Genomic DNA, 12863 nt, shown 5'->3' on the forward strand with positions numbered 1-12863 from the left:
TTGTGTTTCACTATATTAAACCATTGTTGTCTTCTCTACTTCAGGAGTCCAAGGTGCGAATGGAGAGAAAGGAGACCGTGGACCCCCTGGTTTGAGTATTCCAGGGATACAAGGTGACAGAGGAAACCCTGGTTTTCCTGGACCTCCTGGCACAACTGGTCCACCCGGAGGTCCAGGACTACCTGGTCAAGATGGCCAACCAGGACTGCCTGGTAATATGACGACAGCAATATCCACTATTATTATCAATTTTAACTGTATTAAATTATATATATTGTTTCTTTATCCTGGTCCTTCTCTGCTAATCCTATATCATTATTACAGGGCCTAAGGGCGACATTGGTGGGATGGGTGCTCCAGGACCTCCAGGTGGCCCTGGCAACCCTGGCAGACCAGGCTTTCCAGGACCAAAAGGTCTGATACCATTTTTTGCTTCAGGTCTAATTTCTGAATCAATTTCATAAAGTCTCTCATAGAGTGAAATATTTTTTTGTGCTTTGTGCCCCTGCAGGAGATGACGGTGTCTCAGGACGACCAGGAAACACAGGTTTGCCAGGAATAAAGGGAGACAGAGGTGACCCAGGCATTCCAGGCCCACCTGGCATAATATCACCATTAAAAGGACAAAAAGGAGAACCCGGAGTTCCAGGTGAGACAAATCTGTAAGCTGCTACCTGTCTCACACCATCATGGCCTTGGTGATGTCAACAGAAATTAAGATCTTTTTGAAGAAATATGAGAGCTTTCTGTCCCTCCATAGGCAGCTACGTGACTACCACTTTGATGCTTCAAAAAGTTCATAAAGAGATCATAAAACAAATCCATATGAATTGAGTGGTTTAGTCCAAATTTTCTGAAGAGACTCGACTTCTGAAGAGACTTTATATATAGAACAGATTAAATTTAAGCTTGTATTAACATATAAACATTCGTCAACTCACATCAGTTGTGGTAAACGGAAGCTCAAGCATGTTTGCTTGATGCGTGCGAGAACCAGTGAGGTTCATTCTTGTGTGTTACATCATATAAAGTGATTGTGTCTCTTTAGAAAATTTGGTCTAAACCACTCAATTCAAATGGATTCGTTTTAGATTCTCTTTATGAACTTTTTTAAGCATCAAAATGGTAGCATCAAAATATCTTCATTTATGTTCTGAAGATGAACAAAAGTCTTACAGGTTTGGAATGACATGAGGGTGAGTAATTAATGACAAAATTTTTCATTATGAGTGAACTAACACTTAAAAGAGAATTTCTCCTTTTGGAATGGACTTTGAGCTTGCAGATGTTTTTTATGCTCATACAGCAACATTACACACTAACTTGAAAAAGTGAAAAAGTTGATGGAGAAGGATGGAGAATGGCTAGTGTCTATTAGGCTTATTTTACCCAGGTGCATTCTGGGTATTATATGCAATGTCTGTTTTTTTTTCATCAGTACATCTTTGAGGGTCCCTCCTCTGTTTTTCTATACTCAAGTAACTTAAGTTTAATAAAAGGAAACATTTAACCTTCTCATATAGTTTGGTGACAATACAATTCTCTTTATTTGTCATATAGGTTTAAGTGGACAACCAGGAGCAAAGGGTGTTCCCGGTATCACTGGAGATCCTGGTCCCCCTGGGCAAGATGGAAGGCCAGGACTACCAGGACCCCTAGGTAAAGCAGACAAGTACACATATTTGAATTTGAGCCATCAAAAGCATCTTCAATCAAGTAGTCTTCTGTAGTGTACTGCAAAGTATATAGACTCGTAAATGTTTTTTTTTTTTTTTTTTTTTGACCAGTTAAGTTAATTTTGTATTCATGTTTAGGCCCCAAAGGTGATCCAGGTCTCCCTGGGACTCCAGGGTCTCCAGGAGCCCCAGGACTAAAGGGTAGCATGGGAGAGATGGGGTTGCCAGGTCAGATCCTCACACCCATATGGCTCTAACCCAGAACCTTTATGTTTCTGAGGATTTGAAACCTTGAAGCTAGACTGAGCTAGTCTTCTTTGTTATAGGAATTCCTGGAGTGAAAGGAAACCCTGGCCAACCTGGCCGATCTGGCCTGCCTGGATCCCCAGGAGCACCAGGGTTCCCAGGACCCAAAGGTGATCCTGGGTCACCAGGATTTGGATTACCAGGAAATCCTGGGCCAAAGGTAAAAAAAAACATTGTGTACTACTTCAACATAGAGAATATTTGCTTTTAATATTTAATGCTATTAAATTTAAATTCCCAGGGTGAACCAGGCACTCCAGGATTCCCTGGAACCCCAGGGCAGAAAGGCCAGCCTGGCCTTCCTGGACCTCCAGGCTTAACTGGTAGCCCTGGACCAAAGGGTGATCCAGGACTCCCAGGATTCCAAGGTACACCTGGCATTCCTGGCCCTAAAGGTTTGGATGGTGCCCCAGGTCCTCCTGGACTTAGTGGAGCACCTGGAAGGCCAGGAGATCCTGGAAGATCTGGACCACCAGGCATCATTGGCGATAAAGGTTTTCCTGGTCGTGATGGTATTCCAGGACCTGCGGGACAAAAGGGTGAACCAGGTTAGTTTGAATACAGAGGAAATCAAAAGTACGCAAGATGTGCTCAGTGTAGCATATGTATCTAGAAATTTTTTTTTTTTTTTACTTTTTACCCAGGTGCTCCAGGCTTTGGTAGCCCAGGCCCGCCCGGTTTCCCTGGTTCACCAGGTAAAGCATTGATTTTGTTCATGTATCTTCATTTTTACATTAGAAAAATTCTAGAAGTTCCTCGTTACAATTTTGGAGATGGCAGATTTACAGTGATTTACTGTTTTTCTTATGTCGCAGGGCCTAAAGGAGACCCTGGTTTTCCGGGTCCTCCCGGAAGTCCTGGATTTCCTGGTCCGAAGGGTGAGTCTGGATTTCCTGGTTTGCCTGGTCAGATTGGCTCTGTAGGGCCACCTGGGCCTCCAGGCCTACCTGTGCAGGGACCTAAAGGTATCCAAGGCCCACCTGGTCCCCCCGGAAGAGCTGGTAAGTTAAACATCTCATCCCTTTTGGCCAGCTCTGCCCTCTGGGTTTCACAATGTCATGAGTCAAAATGATCATATCAAGAATCTCTAATTTAAAAGAATAAACTATTTGTTAAAATGATAATCAAACAATTATTTTAATAAGCACTTAAATCAGCAAACAAAAACACATGCTTTTGTAATCCCAGCAAATATAGACACAAATACTCGCTTTACCACAGTGTTTGCTGTTTTCTGATATACTTCTACAGCCCCATCAAGTTTATATATGAAAAGTGAAGTAACTCATGGTTTTGGTATAGTAGCTACCTGACTATAATGGAAACTTATACAAGAGAAGATAATTATATCGACACAAATTATACCTTCAGGAACCGAATGCATTAGCACACATTTTCATTTATGTCACCATGAAGATGTTTTATAGATTTATCTTAGAAAAAAAGAAATCAGGTGGAAGTACCCTTTTTGGGAATCACTTCATCAGCAAATGTAATATTATTATTGTGAACCAGAGGGCATACTGGCTTTGATTTTTTTTGTTTGACTGATTTGCATGGAATATTACACAAGCAATCATGATTATGCCATATCCATGTCACTGTCACAAATACACTCTCAGATCAAGGAGCACAAGACAAACTGTTTGCATTCCCTTCACTGCAAGTGATGTTCTATTCACTCCCTTTCTTAATTGTGTGCTGGTTTGTCATGTGTTAGGAAGAAGTGAAGGATTTGCATGCATGCAGAGGTTTTTCGCTGTCAGTGTTTCACAGTTGCCCAGTCAGGGCCCTATGAGTATTACGCACAGTGTCTGCTTCTCCTAATTCACTGTTAGCTGTTCACCCATCCATTCATCTATCATCATTCACCTTTGTGTGTCTTCACTTCCACCCGTCCTTTCTCTTCAGCAGTAGAAGCTGTGGTGAACCTCCACAAGATGCTGTCTACTGTATGTCTTTGATCAAATTTAGTGGTCATCTGGAACTTTTGCATGGGAAATGTGCTGATTTGTAAGAAATGAAAAGCCATTGCAGGACTATCTAAAATGGGCTCCACCTTGGAATAGAAGAGTAAAAACTCTCATGAATTCTGCTGCACTTCATATAAGATAAGATTTTTTTTAAACAATTAATATAAAATTGATGTCAGAACTGCTTAATGAGTATCTTACCAAAGCTTTTGAAGTTGACGAAGAAGGAGACCATTTTGGCTAGTGTCCATTAGGCTTATTTTATCCAGGTGCATTCTGGGTATTATATGCATTTTCTGTTTCTTGCGGCTTGGTGCTGCTCCTCCTGATGACATGGGATCTTTGCAGGCCCAGCAGGTCAGCTTCTTGATGCTATGGAATTTATTTTTATTTATTTTTTTTTTTTATTTTTTTTTCATGTTTCAATACATAACTCTGTGTTAGAATTTCAATTTCATCTACCTATTAATAATGTAATTCATCTGTATTGTGACTAGACATGTGCTAGAAAGATTTATACAATGGCTGCTTTATGTCAGTAATTGTTTAAATCTTTTCTAACATACACAATAAACCTACCACAGTATAATTGTGTAACATGTGTAACTGAGCATTTGCTACCAGATTATCAGATTTTGCATAATGATTTCATTTACATGCACAAGGATATTACTATATTGGGATTTGCTGGTAATACGATTATGAATGTCTCATGTAAATGCCTTATCCAAAATGCAACAAACTTGATAAATACAAAATTCCAAGAGCAAGTATTTCCTGAAGAAAATAGCAGAAAAAGAATGTGAATGTTTTGATTACTCAGTGCATGTGCAATACTATTCAGAAGTTTAGGGTCGGAAATATGGTTTAATGTTTTGAAAAGATGTCTCTTATGTTCAGCAAGGCTGCATTTAGTTTATCAAAATACAGTAATATTGTGAAATATTATTGCAATTTAAAATAAGTTTTTTATTTTAATATATTTTAAAATGTAATTTATTCCTGTGATGGCAAATCTGAATTTTCTTTAGCCATTCCTCCAGTCTTCAGTGCCACATGATCTTTCAGAAATCATTTGTCACTTTTGATCAGTTAATTGCAGCCTTGCTAAATGAAAGTATTAATTTCCTTCTTTCATCTTACTGTTACTGACCCTAAACCTTTGAATGGTAATATAAATGTCATGTCAAATATGCTAAGTTGCTTCTTCAGTAATGCCTTCTGTAAAGCCAGCGGAGGCAAAAACAAACAATATTTCTGAATTTTAAACATGTTGAAATTTGACACAACTTATCTGTTCCTCACCACATCATATAGCTTACTTGCGTTGCTGTGCTCTTTATTTAAAACATTTATCTTGTTCTTTGCTTCTCCTCTTATTGGACTTTTGGGAACCCGTTGACCTTTGACCCCACTATAGGTCCTGCAGGTTAGACAACTTGGTTTGATTCTCACCTGTGTCTTACTGTGCACCTCCATTAGTTATTAGATGATTTACCTCAGGTGGGACTGGGATGGATCATATTCATGTTTACTTTTTTGATGTTTAATTTTCATGTCCCTATCTAGGAATATAGTTACGAGTCTTTATCTCTCTTTGTACCTCCTCCTTCTCATAGAACATCCCAGAACCATTCAGCACACTATATACAACAATATACATGATAAACATGCAAACATTGCTTGTTTGAATAATGTTGACAATGGTTTAATGATTTGAGATGCATGCTATTTTGATCAGATTCTGAGGAACTGATTTCTGTTCTGTGAATGTGAAGGTCCTCCTGGCCCTGAGGGTCCACGTGGACCTCCAGGTAGTGGAGGAGTGAAGGGTGAGAAGGGCTTGACTGGACTCCCTGGGACACCTGGTGCACCTGGACTGAAAGGAGATTACGGTCCCCCTGGCTTTCCGGTAAGCAAATAAATGCATTCCAATTATGTGTTCTGAGGTTTAACTATTGTTAGCAAAGGGATTCATACATTTCGTACTTTCATGCATTTTGCATTTGTAAAAAAACATTTTGTAGGCTGCATTTGGTTAATGTGTGTTTTATGCATTTTTTGCTAAAAAGAGGACGGTATTTTGTTTTATTGCATGGCTCCCTGGATTACACGATTCTGATTGTTCAATCACAAAATTCTGCAGTCAGAAATTTTTGGATAATGACTGTTAAACCATTTAAGTGAACTTTTAAAGTCTTTCTGCTTTCTTTTTATACTCACATAATAAAATTATTTCAAATAATATAAATAGTTGTTCATTTATTTATTAATTTGTATTTATTATATTCAGTTAGATAATGATGTTTTTTATTTGTTTTTGACAAGGGTGCGCCAGGAAATCCAGGGCCTAGTGGCCTGAAAGGAGATACTGGACCTCAAGGTGTTCCTGGATTCCCAGGTTAGTTATCTTGCTATAACCATTAAAGCAATTGTTTACCCACAAATTTGTCTGTCATTATTTACTCTAAAAGTGGCGTATCAAGCACAGTGACATATCGACACCAAGTGCCTTTGCTTCTTGCATGTTTTATAACTGAAAGTGAGTGCGCCAGTTCTAATATGCTGTATGGAGAATTGCACTTGATTCTGCATGAATCCAACTTTAAATTTAAATCTGTTTATTATACAAAATTGTACAATACACTCTAGTTTGAGGTCAGTGAGATTTCTTTTTAAAGATATTAATAGTTGCATGCATTAATTTGATCAAAGAAGACTGGAGGAATGACTGCTGAAAATTCAGATTTGCCATTACAGAAATAAATTACATTTTAAAATCTATAAAGATAAAAACAGTTAAAGTGTAATAATAGTTCACAATATTACTGTTTTTATTGTATGTTTGATCAAAACAAAACATAAATCTTACCATCCCCAAACTTTTGAATGGTAGTGAATGGGAGTATTAATAATTCTCCTTTTGTGTTTCAAAAAAAGAAATAACAGCATACATGTTTGGAACATCGGTGTGACTAAATAAAAAAAAAATGTGTGTATGTTAAAGGTTGTTTTGAAGCCTTATTTATAAAAGTGCCTTATTCATGTAACCTCTGCCTGTTACAGGACCTAAAGGACAGCCTGGCCCTGCTGGAGCTGACGGCTCCCCAGGACAACGTGGTGAACCTGGAAACCAAGGTTTGACATTTTGAAACACAGATATTTTTCCCTTTACAAATCCAAAATGCATCCTCTAATACTCTTTTGATCACAGGACCCCCTGGTGATCCAGTACTTGCTCCGCCTATTTTTTTGAAGGGTGATCCTGGTCCACCTGGACAAAGAGGAATGCCAGGCAACAGAGGCCTAGTAGGACCCCCGGGATTACAGGGTCTTCCAGGTTAGTGGTTACACTGAGACTAAACAGTACGAAGAAAGATTCTTTACCTGAAAAGGCTGGTCAAGAGTTTAGGACCTGGTCCGGTCTTCTTCCTCCTCATGTCTGATGTCACTTCATCCTCTAGGTTCACCTGGCAACCCTGGAGACCCAGGTCAAATGGGACCTCCAGGATTTACCGGCACACCTGGAAGGAAGGGAGATATAGGACCAGCTGGACAACCAGGTAATGTTAGGGTCCAAGACGTGGCCTGGTGGGTAGAAATGTTGCACAAGACCTCCCAGAGTTCAAATTTCATTCAGATTTCATTTGGTTAATCTTTGAAATACAAATGAAGAAATTTTAAATGAATCCAGAGAGATTTCTGTCCCTTCGTTGAAAGTCCAACCAAAACTTAGAAGATCCAAAAAGCTCATAAAGGCATTATAAATCTGAATCGAATCTGAAGCAATTTAGTTTGATTAAACCACTTGATTCATTTATATTAGTTTTATGATGCCTTTATGACCTTTTTGGATCTTCAAAATTTGGTGCTCTAAGTGATGTCACACATTTTTAGGCCAAAACTTTTTTTGTCACATACAGCAAACATCTCCTCACTATCCGCTAGCTGCCTGTCCCCTGAACACACTGTAAAAAAAAACGCGGTCTCTGTAGTCGCCACAAGCTCCGAAAACGGCAATAAAAACAAACTGGTGCAGCCTGGACCACGAATCATAATAAACATGCTCCAGCCAATAACCGACAAGAATGATTTTAAATGCGCGTTCATGACTGTTTCAGGAAGCACGGAGGGGAGGAGAGGGGGAGGAGGAGGGAAGGTCTAGCTAGCCTCTGTTTTGTTTGACAACACTTCGAACGTCAACAGGAAGTTACTCCAACCAGGATCGATTAGAGCACCTTTAATTAAAAATATCTTAATTTGTGTTTAAAAGATTAACCAAAGTCCTATGGGTTTAAAGTGACTGTATGAATATGAACAAATGATGACACAATTTTAATTTTTGTGCAAACTATCCCTTTATGGATTGTCCTTAATTTTGTGGCTCAGAGATTTTCACAAACCACAGGAACAGGAGGCTTATAGACAGGGTTGCCAGTTTTTCACTACAAAACCTGCCCAATTGCTACTAAAAACTGGTAAAAATTGCATTTCAGGGGCTAAATATCATGTTATTTGGGGTTGCTTCAACCTGCGGACATGAAAAACAACCTGCGGCAAGTGTTAAAGTACCCCGCTTGGCAACACCGCTTATAAACAGTGCCTGAATTTTCTCCAGTTCCACGTATCAGCCTCACAATAACCATAATGTCATTTTTTAAAGGTCCCCGTGGTTACCCCGGCCCTCCTGGTCCAGATGGGATTCCGGGCCCTCCTGGTACCTCAGGACCATCACATGCAGCACACGGTTTTCTGATCACTCGCCACAGTCAGACCATAGATGTGCCATCGTGTCCAGATGGCACATCCATTATCTACGATGGCTACTCTTTACTCTATGTGCAAGGCAACGAGAGGGCGCACGGACAGGACCTGGGTGAGTAGCCCTAAAACAAATAGAGCACATGCATGTATCATGTTTTTTCTCACATCACTTATATTATGACTATTGTGCCATTTTCTCCATTCAAAAAACATCAGGTACGGCTGGTAGTTGTCTACGTCGTTTCAGCACAATGCCTTTCATGTTCTGTAACATCAACAATGTTTGCAACTTCGCATCCCGAAATGACTACTCCTATTGGCTGTCCACACCACAGCCCATGACAATGAACATGGCGCCCATCACTGGAGAGAGCATCAAACCTTACATCAGTCGGTAAGAGACAGTCACTCTAACAGATGATGATTAGGAGTGGGACCTGAATCCATTGCATTTCCTGAATCATTTTGTGTGTGTGTGTGTGTGTGTGTGTGTGTGTTTGTGTGTAAGGGGATAGGATATACAGTTTGTACAGTATAAAAACCATTATGTCTATGGAAAGTCCCCATAAAACATGGAAACCCAACATGTATATGTGTGTGTAGGTGTTCTGTGTGTGAAGCTCCAGCCATGGTCATTGCTATACATAGCCAGACCATTCAGGTGCCATCCTGCCCGCAGAACTGGGATATCCTCTGGATTGGTTACTCCTTCATGATGGTATGTACATTATCACAGGTCCTAGGCACTCTAGAAATTGCGTTTCCATTACCCTTTAAGTTGCGAATTGAAAAAATGTCCAATGGAAACAAAAACGTCAATTTCGCAAAAACTCAAAAAAGTTTTTATGCTCACATGAGGTGGTTTTTCAGCCAATTCGGAAAATGAATATTTTGCAGAACCATTTTGTAATTTACAGGTCACCTGCCGTATGTAAATTCGATCATTCTTTAAAGATAGCGTAATATGTTTGGACAGATGACGAGAGTTCTTCATTAAACTCATAAAAGAATTATGGGACTACTGGAACACCCAGAAGCACCTCATACGTGGCCTCTCCCAAATATAAGGGGCTTTCCTTGCCATAAAGTGCTTGGATAACATGCCTGCATCTCCTCTGACTATAAATAATGACTAGTGCAGCGGCTGGGATATATATATTTTAAACCTACCAACATCCGTTGCCATGATTTTTTGAATTACTTATCACGAGAGGAAAAAAAGACGTTTTCGTCGTATAACATCGGTTAATGTACACGTCATTTCGCAAATTTTTTTTATCAATATTTAGAAAATATCGCAAAAGTTTTGAATCTGTAATGGAAACACGGCTAGTAATATTTGAAAAAATTGTGCCTGCCTAATCAAAGTCTAACCAACATGCAAGAAGCCATTTTTTTTCATGTGATAAGAGAACCATTAACTTTTAGACCAGAAGTTCTCAACCTTTTTGACTCCAACACCCCCTTGTCCAGTCCACAACAATATTCAAGATACACAATATACAAACAATATAAGTCCCCTATGTAGGCTTTCCTCTGGAACATCTACTATAATCACATTTGTTTTCAAAACGTTTTTAATTTACAGAAACTAAGAGTGTCCATATATTAAAATAACTAAAATGATTCAAATAAAAGTTATAAGTGCTGTTCTTCAGGGTTCCCACTCTTTTTAACCAATGAAATTGCATGACTTTTCCAGTCATTTATTATTACTTGATAAGGATTAAAGATAAAAGTCGTGGGCCCAGTTATTTTATTTTTCCTTTTCAGACGTACATTTTTTGGGAGGAGACTATTTCATTAATGAATAATGAATTATTTACCTCTACAAAAAACAAGCCTTAACCTATTTTGCGCATGTGTTGTTAGTATCATCAGCTCTGCTTGTTTGTGACACTACGTGAATTTTGAGCTGCTCTTGAGAGATTGCGCTGGTCATTATGGAAATGACCTGGAAATTGAATCATCTGGCTGCATCTGTGTTCTTTAATGTGCGTTTTGTCAGTAAATCACCTGCAGAACTTTTATTGGATTGCGGTCTCACGCTAAATTTCCCTGTTTAGTAAATATGGCCATAAGTTCGGTACAGCGTGTGTAATTTAGCATAGCACTTTTTACTGGGTAACACCATTTGATAAGTCTTTAGATCAGAGTTTTTGTTGAAATGAAAACTGGATGAATACAAAGACGCCTTTTTAAAAGATTCCTCATTGTTAACATCCTTATTCACCTTTGACTCGGATTGATTTTTCTGTTTTCTCTGTGTAACAGCACACCAGTGCAGGTGCTGAGGGCTCAGGTCAGGCTCTCGCCTCTCCCGGCTCCTGTCTGGAGGAGTTCCGATCCTCTCCGTTCATCGAGTGCCACGGTCGAGGCACCTGCAATTATTACAGCAACTCGTACAGCTTCTGGCTGGCCACTGTGGACAAGAATGATATGTTCAGGTAAAATTTCATTTTCAAAAGTACAGCAATTCTTAAAAACATTCATGAAAAACTGGATTTTTCTTTCTTTGCCCAAACAGAAAACCAGAGTCAGAAACACTGAAAGCTGGAAACCTGGAGACCCGTGTGAGCCGCTGTATTGTGTGTATGAAGAGGACGTAACGTAATGACATTTGTGCAGTCTGTTGTTGTTGAGGATCAGCCATCACCTACAACGACTGCGGCCATCATGCTGATCACCAGTGGTGTTTCATTGGTGCAGTATCTTCACGTTTAACTCTATGGTGCTACTGTGCGACACAGCAAAAGAAACTGAACAGAATGATTTATTAGTCTTTTTTTTTTTTTTTTTTTTCAAAGAAGTACCTCAAAAGAAAAATACAGATCAAGCAAAGTGCCATGGCAGTTGTGACACAATGTGCATTAGATATTTTTTAAGAGATTTTCTAGAGATTCTTTTCATATAATATTTTCCTATGAAAATTTTGATGTTGGTACACAAATGGTACATTTTTTGGGAGAAATGCTCTCTCACTTATTCTTTCGAGTGGAATTGTCTCCATGTTACCAAATCGGCACTTTGATCATCAAAGAGACGAAATGCACTGAAGCGTTACATTAATGGGACTGCTTTTTTAAGGCTATCATTTTTCTCCAATCACTTTTTCTTCTTTGTTGGTGGTACTAACACTGCTGTATCAGGACTTTTTTTTAGCTATGTGTCATTTATCTCTTTTTGTAAGTAATAAAATGTGTATATTGTGTAAAACACCTTTTTAGTATAAAAAAAAAAACAGATCTTTTAATGAATTTCTGGGTTCTTTGTCAGATGTTCATTCACTCATTCACTCACTCCTTATTCACATAATAGCTCCACATTCATTTACACTGACATTTGTACAAAGAACGTTCTTTAAATGAAACAGTATTTTATAAATATATATATTAAAAAGAAAGTATATATCCAGAAACTTGATTTGGCTGTAGGAGGGGTATTTTTTTTTTTTTTCATTTAGTAGTTATCAAGTAAGGGTCAGTGCATTCTTCACACCACATATGCATAAATGCAATTGTTTTTACAGATCTCTCCTCCATTCTGATTTCATTTAACAAGCAAGGAAACTTCTGTGAAAACCCATCAAATACTAGTGTTATGAATTTGTAAACCTTCTTATTTGTGTTATATTATGCCACAGTGTGGTGCATCACTGTTTTAGATTAGATGAACCACTGTCTGTCAAAAAATTTGAACATAAACCACATTTTGGCGTATTATATTATAGATATTTGTAGTTGATACAGTGATTTATCCAATCTAAAACAGTGAAGATCTTTTTGCAAGTCATCATGGGGTGCAACAATGTGTATTTCAAAATCATTTCCTCCTTTTATGTTTAGTATCCAAAAGTTGTTATAAACTTAAATGACTGAAATAAAAGAAACAAAAAGGTGAACTTTTTTAGAGTGAAACTCTGGTTGTTTTTTTCTGTTTAGCTCAGACAGTATTAGTATGGTATACTATTTGGAGATATGTTGTCAGTTTTCTTATCTAAAGCATTGGTTCTTGCCAAATGGGGGAAAAATATACAGTTTTATGATGGTGGACCACTAGAGGGAGAACTGAATCACAGGGACTGTAGGGATGTACCAAACAGCTGTCTTTACTCTAACAGACATCTATGCCAATATATAGTTAT

The 12863-nt window shown here is 38.5% G+C and overlaps 2 protein-coding genes and 1 long non-coding RNA gene across 3 annotated transcripts in view; 1 reads left to right on the top strand and 2 right to left on the bottom strand.

Moving 5' to 3' along the window:
• Positions 1-12613, top strand: part of col4a5 (collagen, type IV, alpha 5 (Alport syndrome)) — a 59544-nt gene extending 46931 nt beyond the window's left edge. Inside the window, exons 31-51 of the mRNA XM_067401907.1 lie at positions 45-212; positions 325-414; positions 512-649; positions 1561-1659; positions 1815-1904; positions 2003-2142; positions 2224-2530; positions 2627-2677; positions 2798-2983; positions 4304-4312; positions 5376-5384; positions 5734-5867; positions 6284-6356; positions 7022-7093; positions 7170-7295; positions 7420-7518; positions 8619-8831; positions 8936-9113; positions 9323-9437; positions 10994-11166; positions 11247-12613. Of these exons, the coding sequence (XP_067258008.1) occupies positions 45-212; positions 325-414; positions 512-649; positions 1561-1659; positions 1815-1904; positions 2003-2142; positions 2224-2530; positions 2627-2677; positions 2798-2983; positions 4304-4312; positions 5376-5384; positions 5734-5867; positions 6284-6356; positions 7022-7093; positions 7170-7295; positions 7420-7518; positions 8619-8831; positions 8936-9113; positions 9323-9437; positions 10994-11166; positions 11247-11328 (2552 nt within the window). The 3' untranslated portion in view covers positions 11329-12613. The remainder of the gene's footprint in view (positions 1-44; positions 213-324; positions 415-511; positions 650-1560; positions 1660-1814; positions 1905-2002; positions 2143-2223; positions 2531-2626; positions 2678-2797; positions 2984-4303; positions 4313-5375; positions 5385-5733; positions 5868-6283; positions 6357-7021; positions 7094-7169; positions 7296-7419; positions 7519-8618; positions 8832-8935; positions 9114-9322; positions 9438-10993; positions 11167-11246) is intronic.
• LOC137031183 (uncharacterized) lies at positions 2481-7137 on the bottom strand. The gene is made up of 4 exons (XR_010896507.1): positions 4157-7137; positions 3855-4041; positions 2779-2962; positions 2481-2506 (listed from the first exon to the last, which is right to left on the bottom strand). It is a non-coding gene; the product is annotated as an uncharacterized lncRNA (long non-coding RNA).
• The window catches only part of LOC137031178 (insulin receptor substrate 2-A), a 36879-nt gene continuing 35026 nt past the window's right edge, over positions 11011-12863 (bottom strand). The window contains exon 2 of the mRNA XM_067401900.1: positions 11011-11141. Coding sequence (XP_067258001.1) covers positions 11110-11141 — 32 coding nt within the window. The 3' untranslated portion in view covers positions 11011-11109. The remainder of the gene's footprint in view (positions 11142-12863) is intronic.

The sequence above is a fragment of the Chanodichthys erythropterus genome, chromosome 11 (genome assembly GCF_024489055.1).
Source record: "Chanodichthys erythropterus isolate Z2021 chromosome 11, ASM2448905v1, whole genome shotgun sequence".
Taxonomy (NCBI): Eukaryota; Metazoa; Chordata; class Actinopteri; order Cypriniformes; family Xenocyprididae; genus Chanodichthys; species Chanodichthys erythropterus.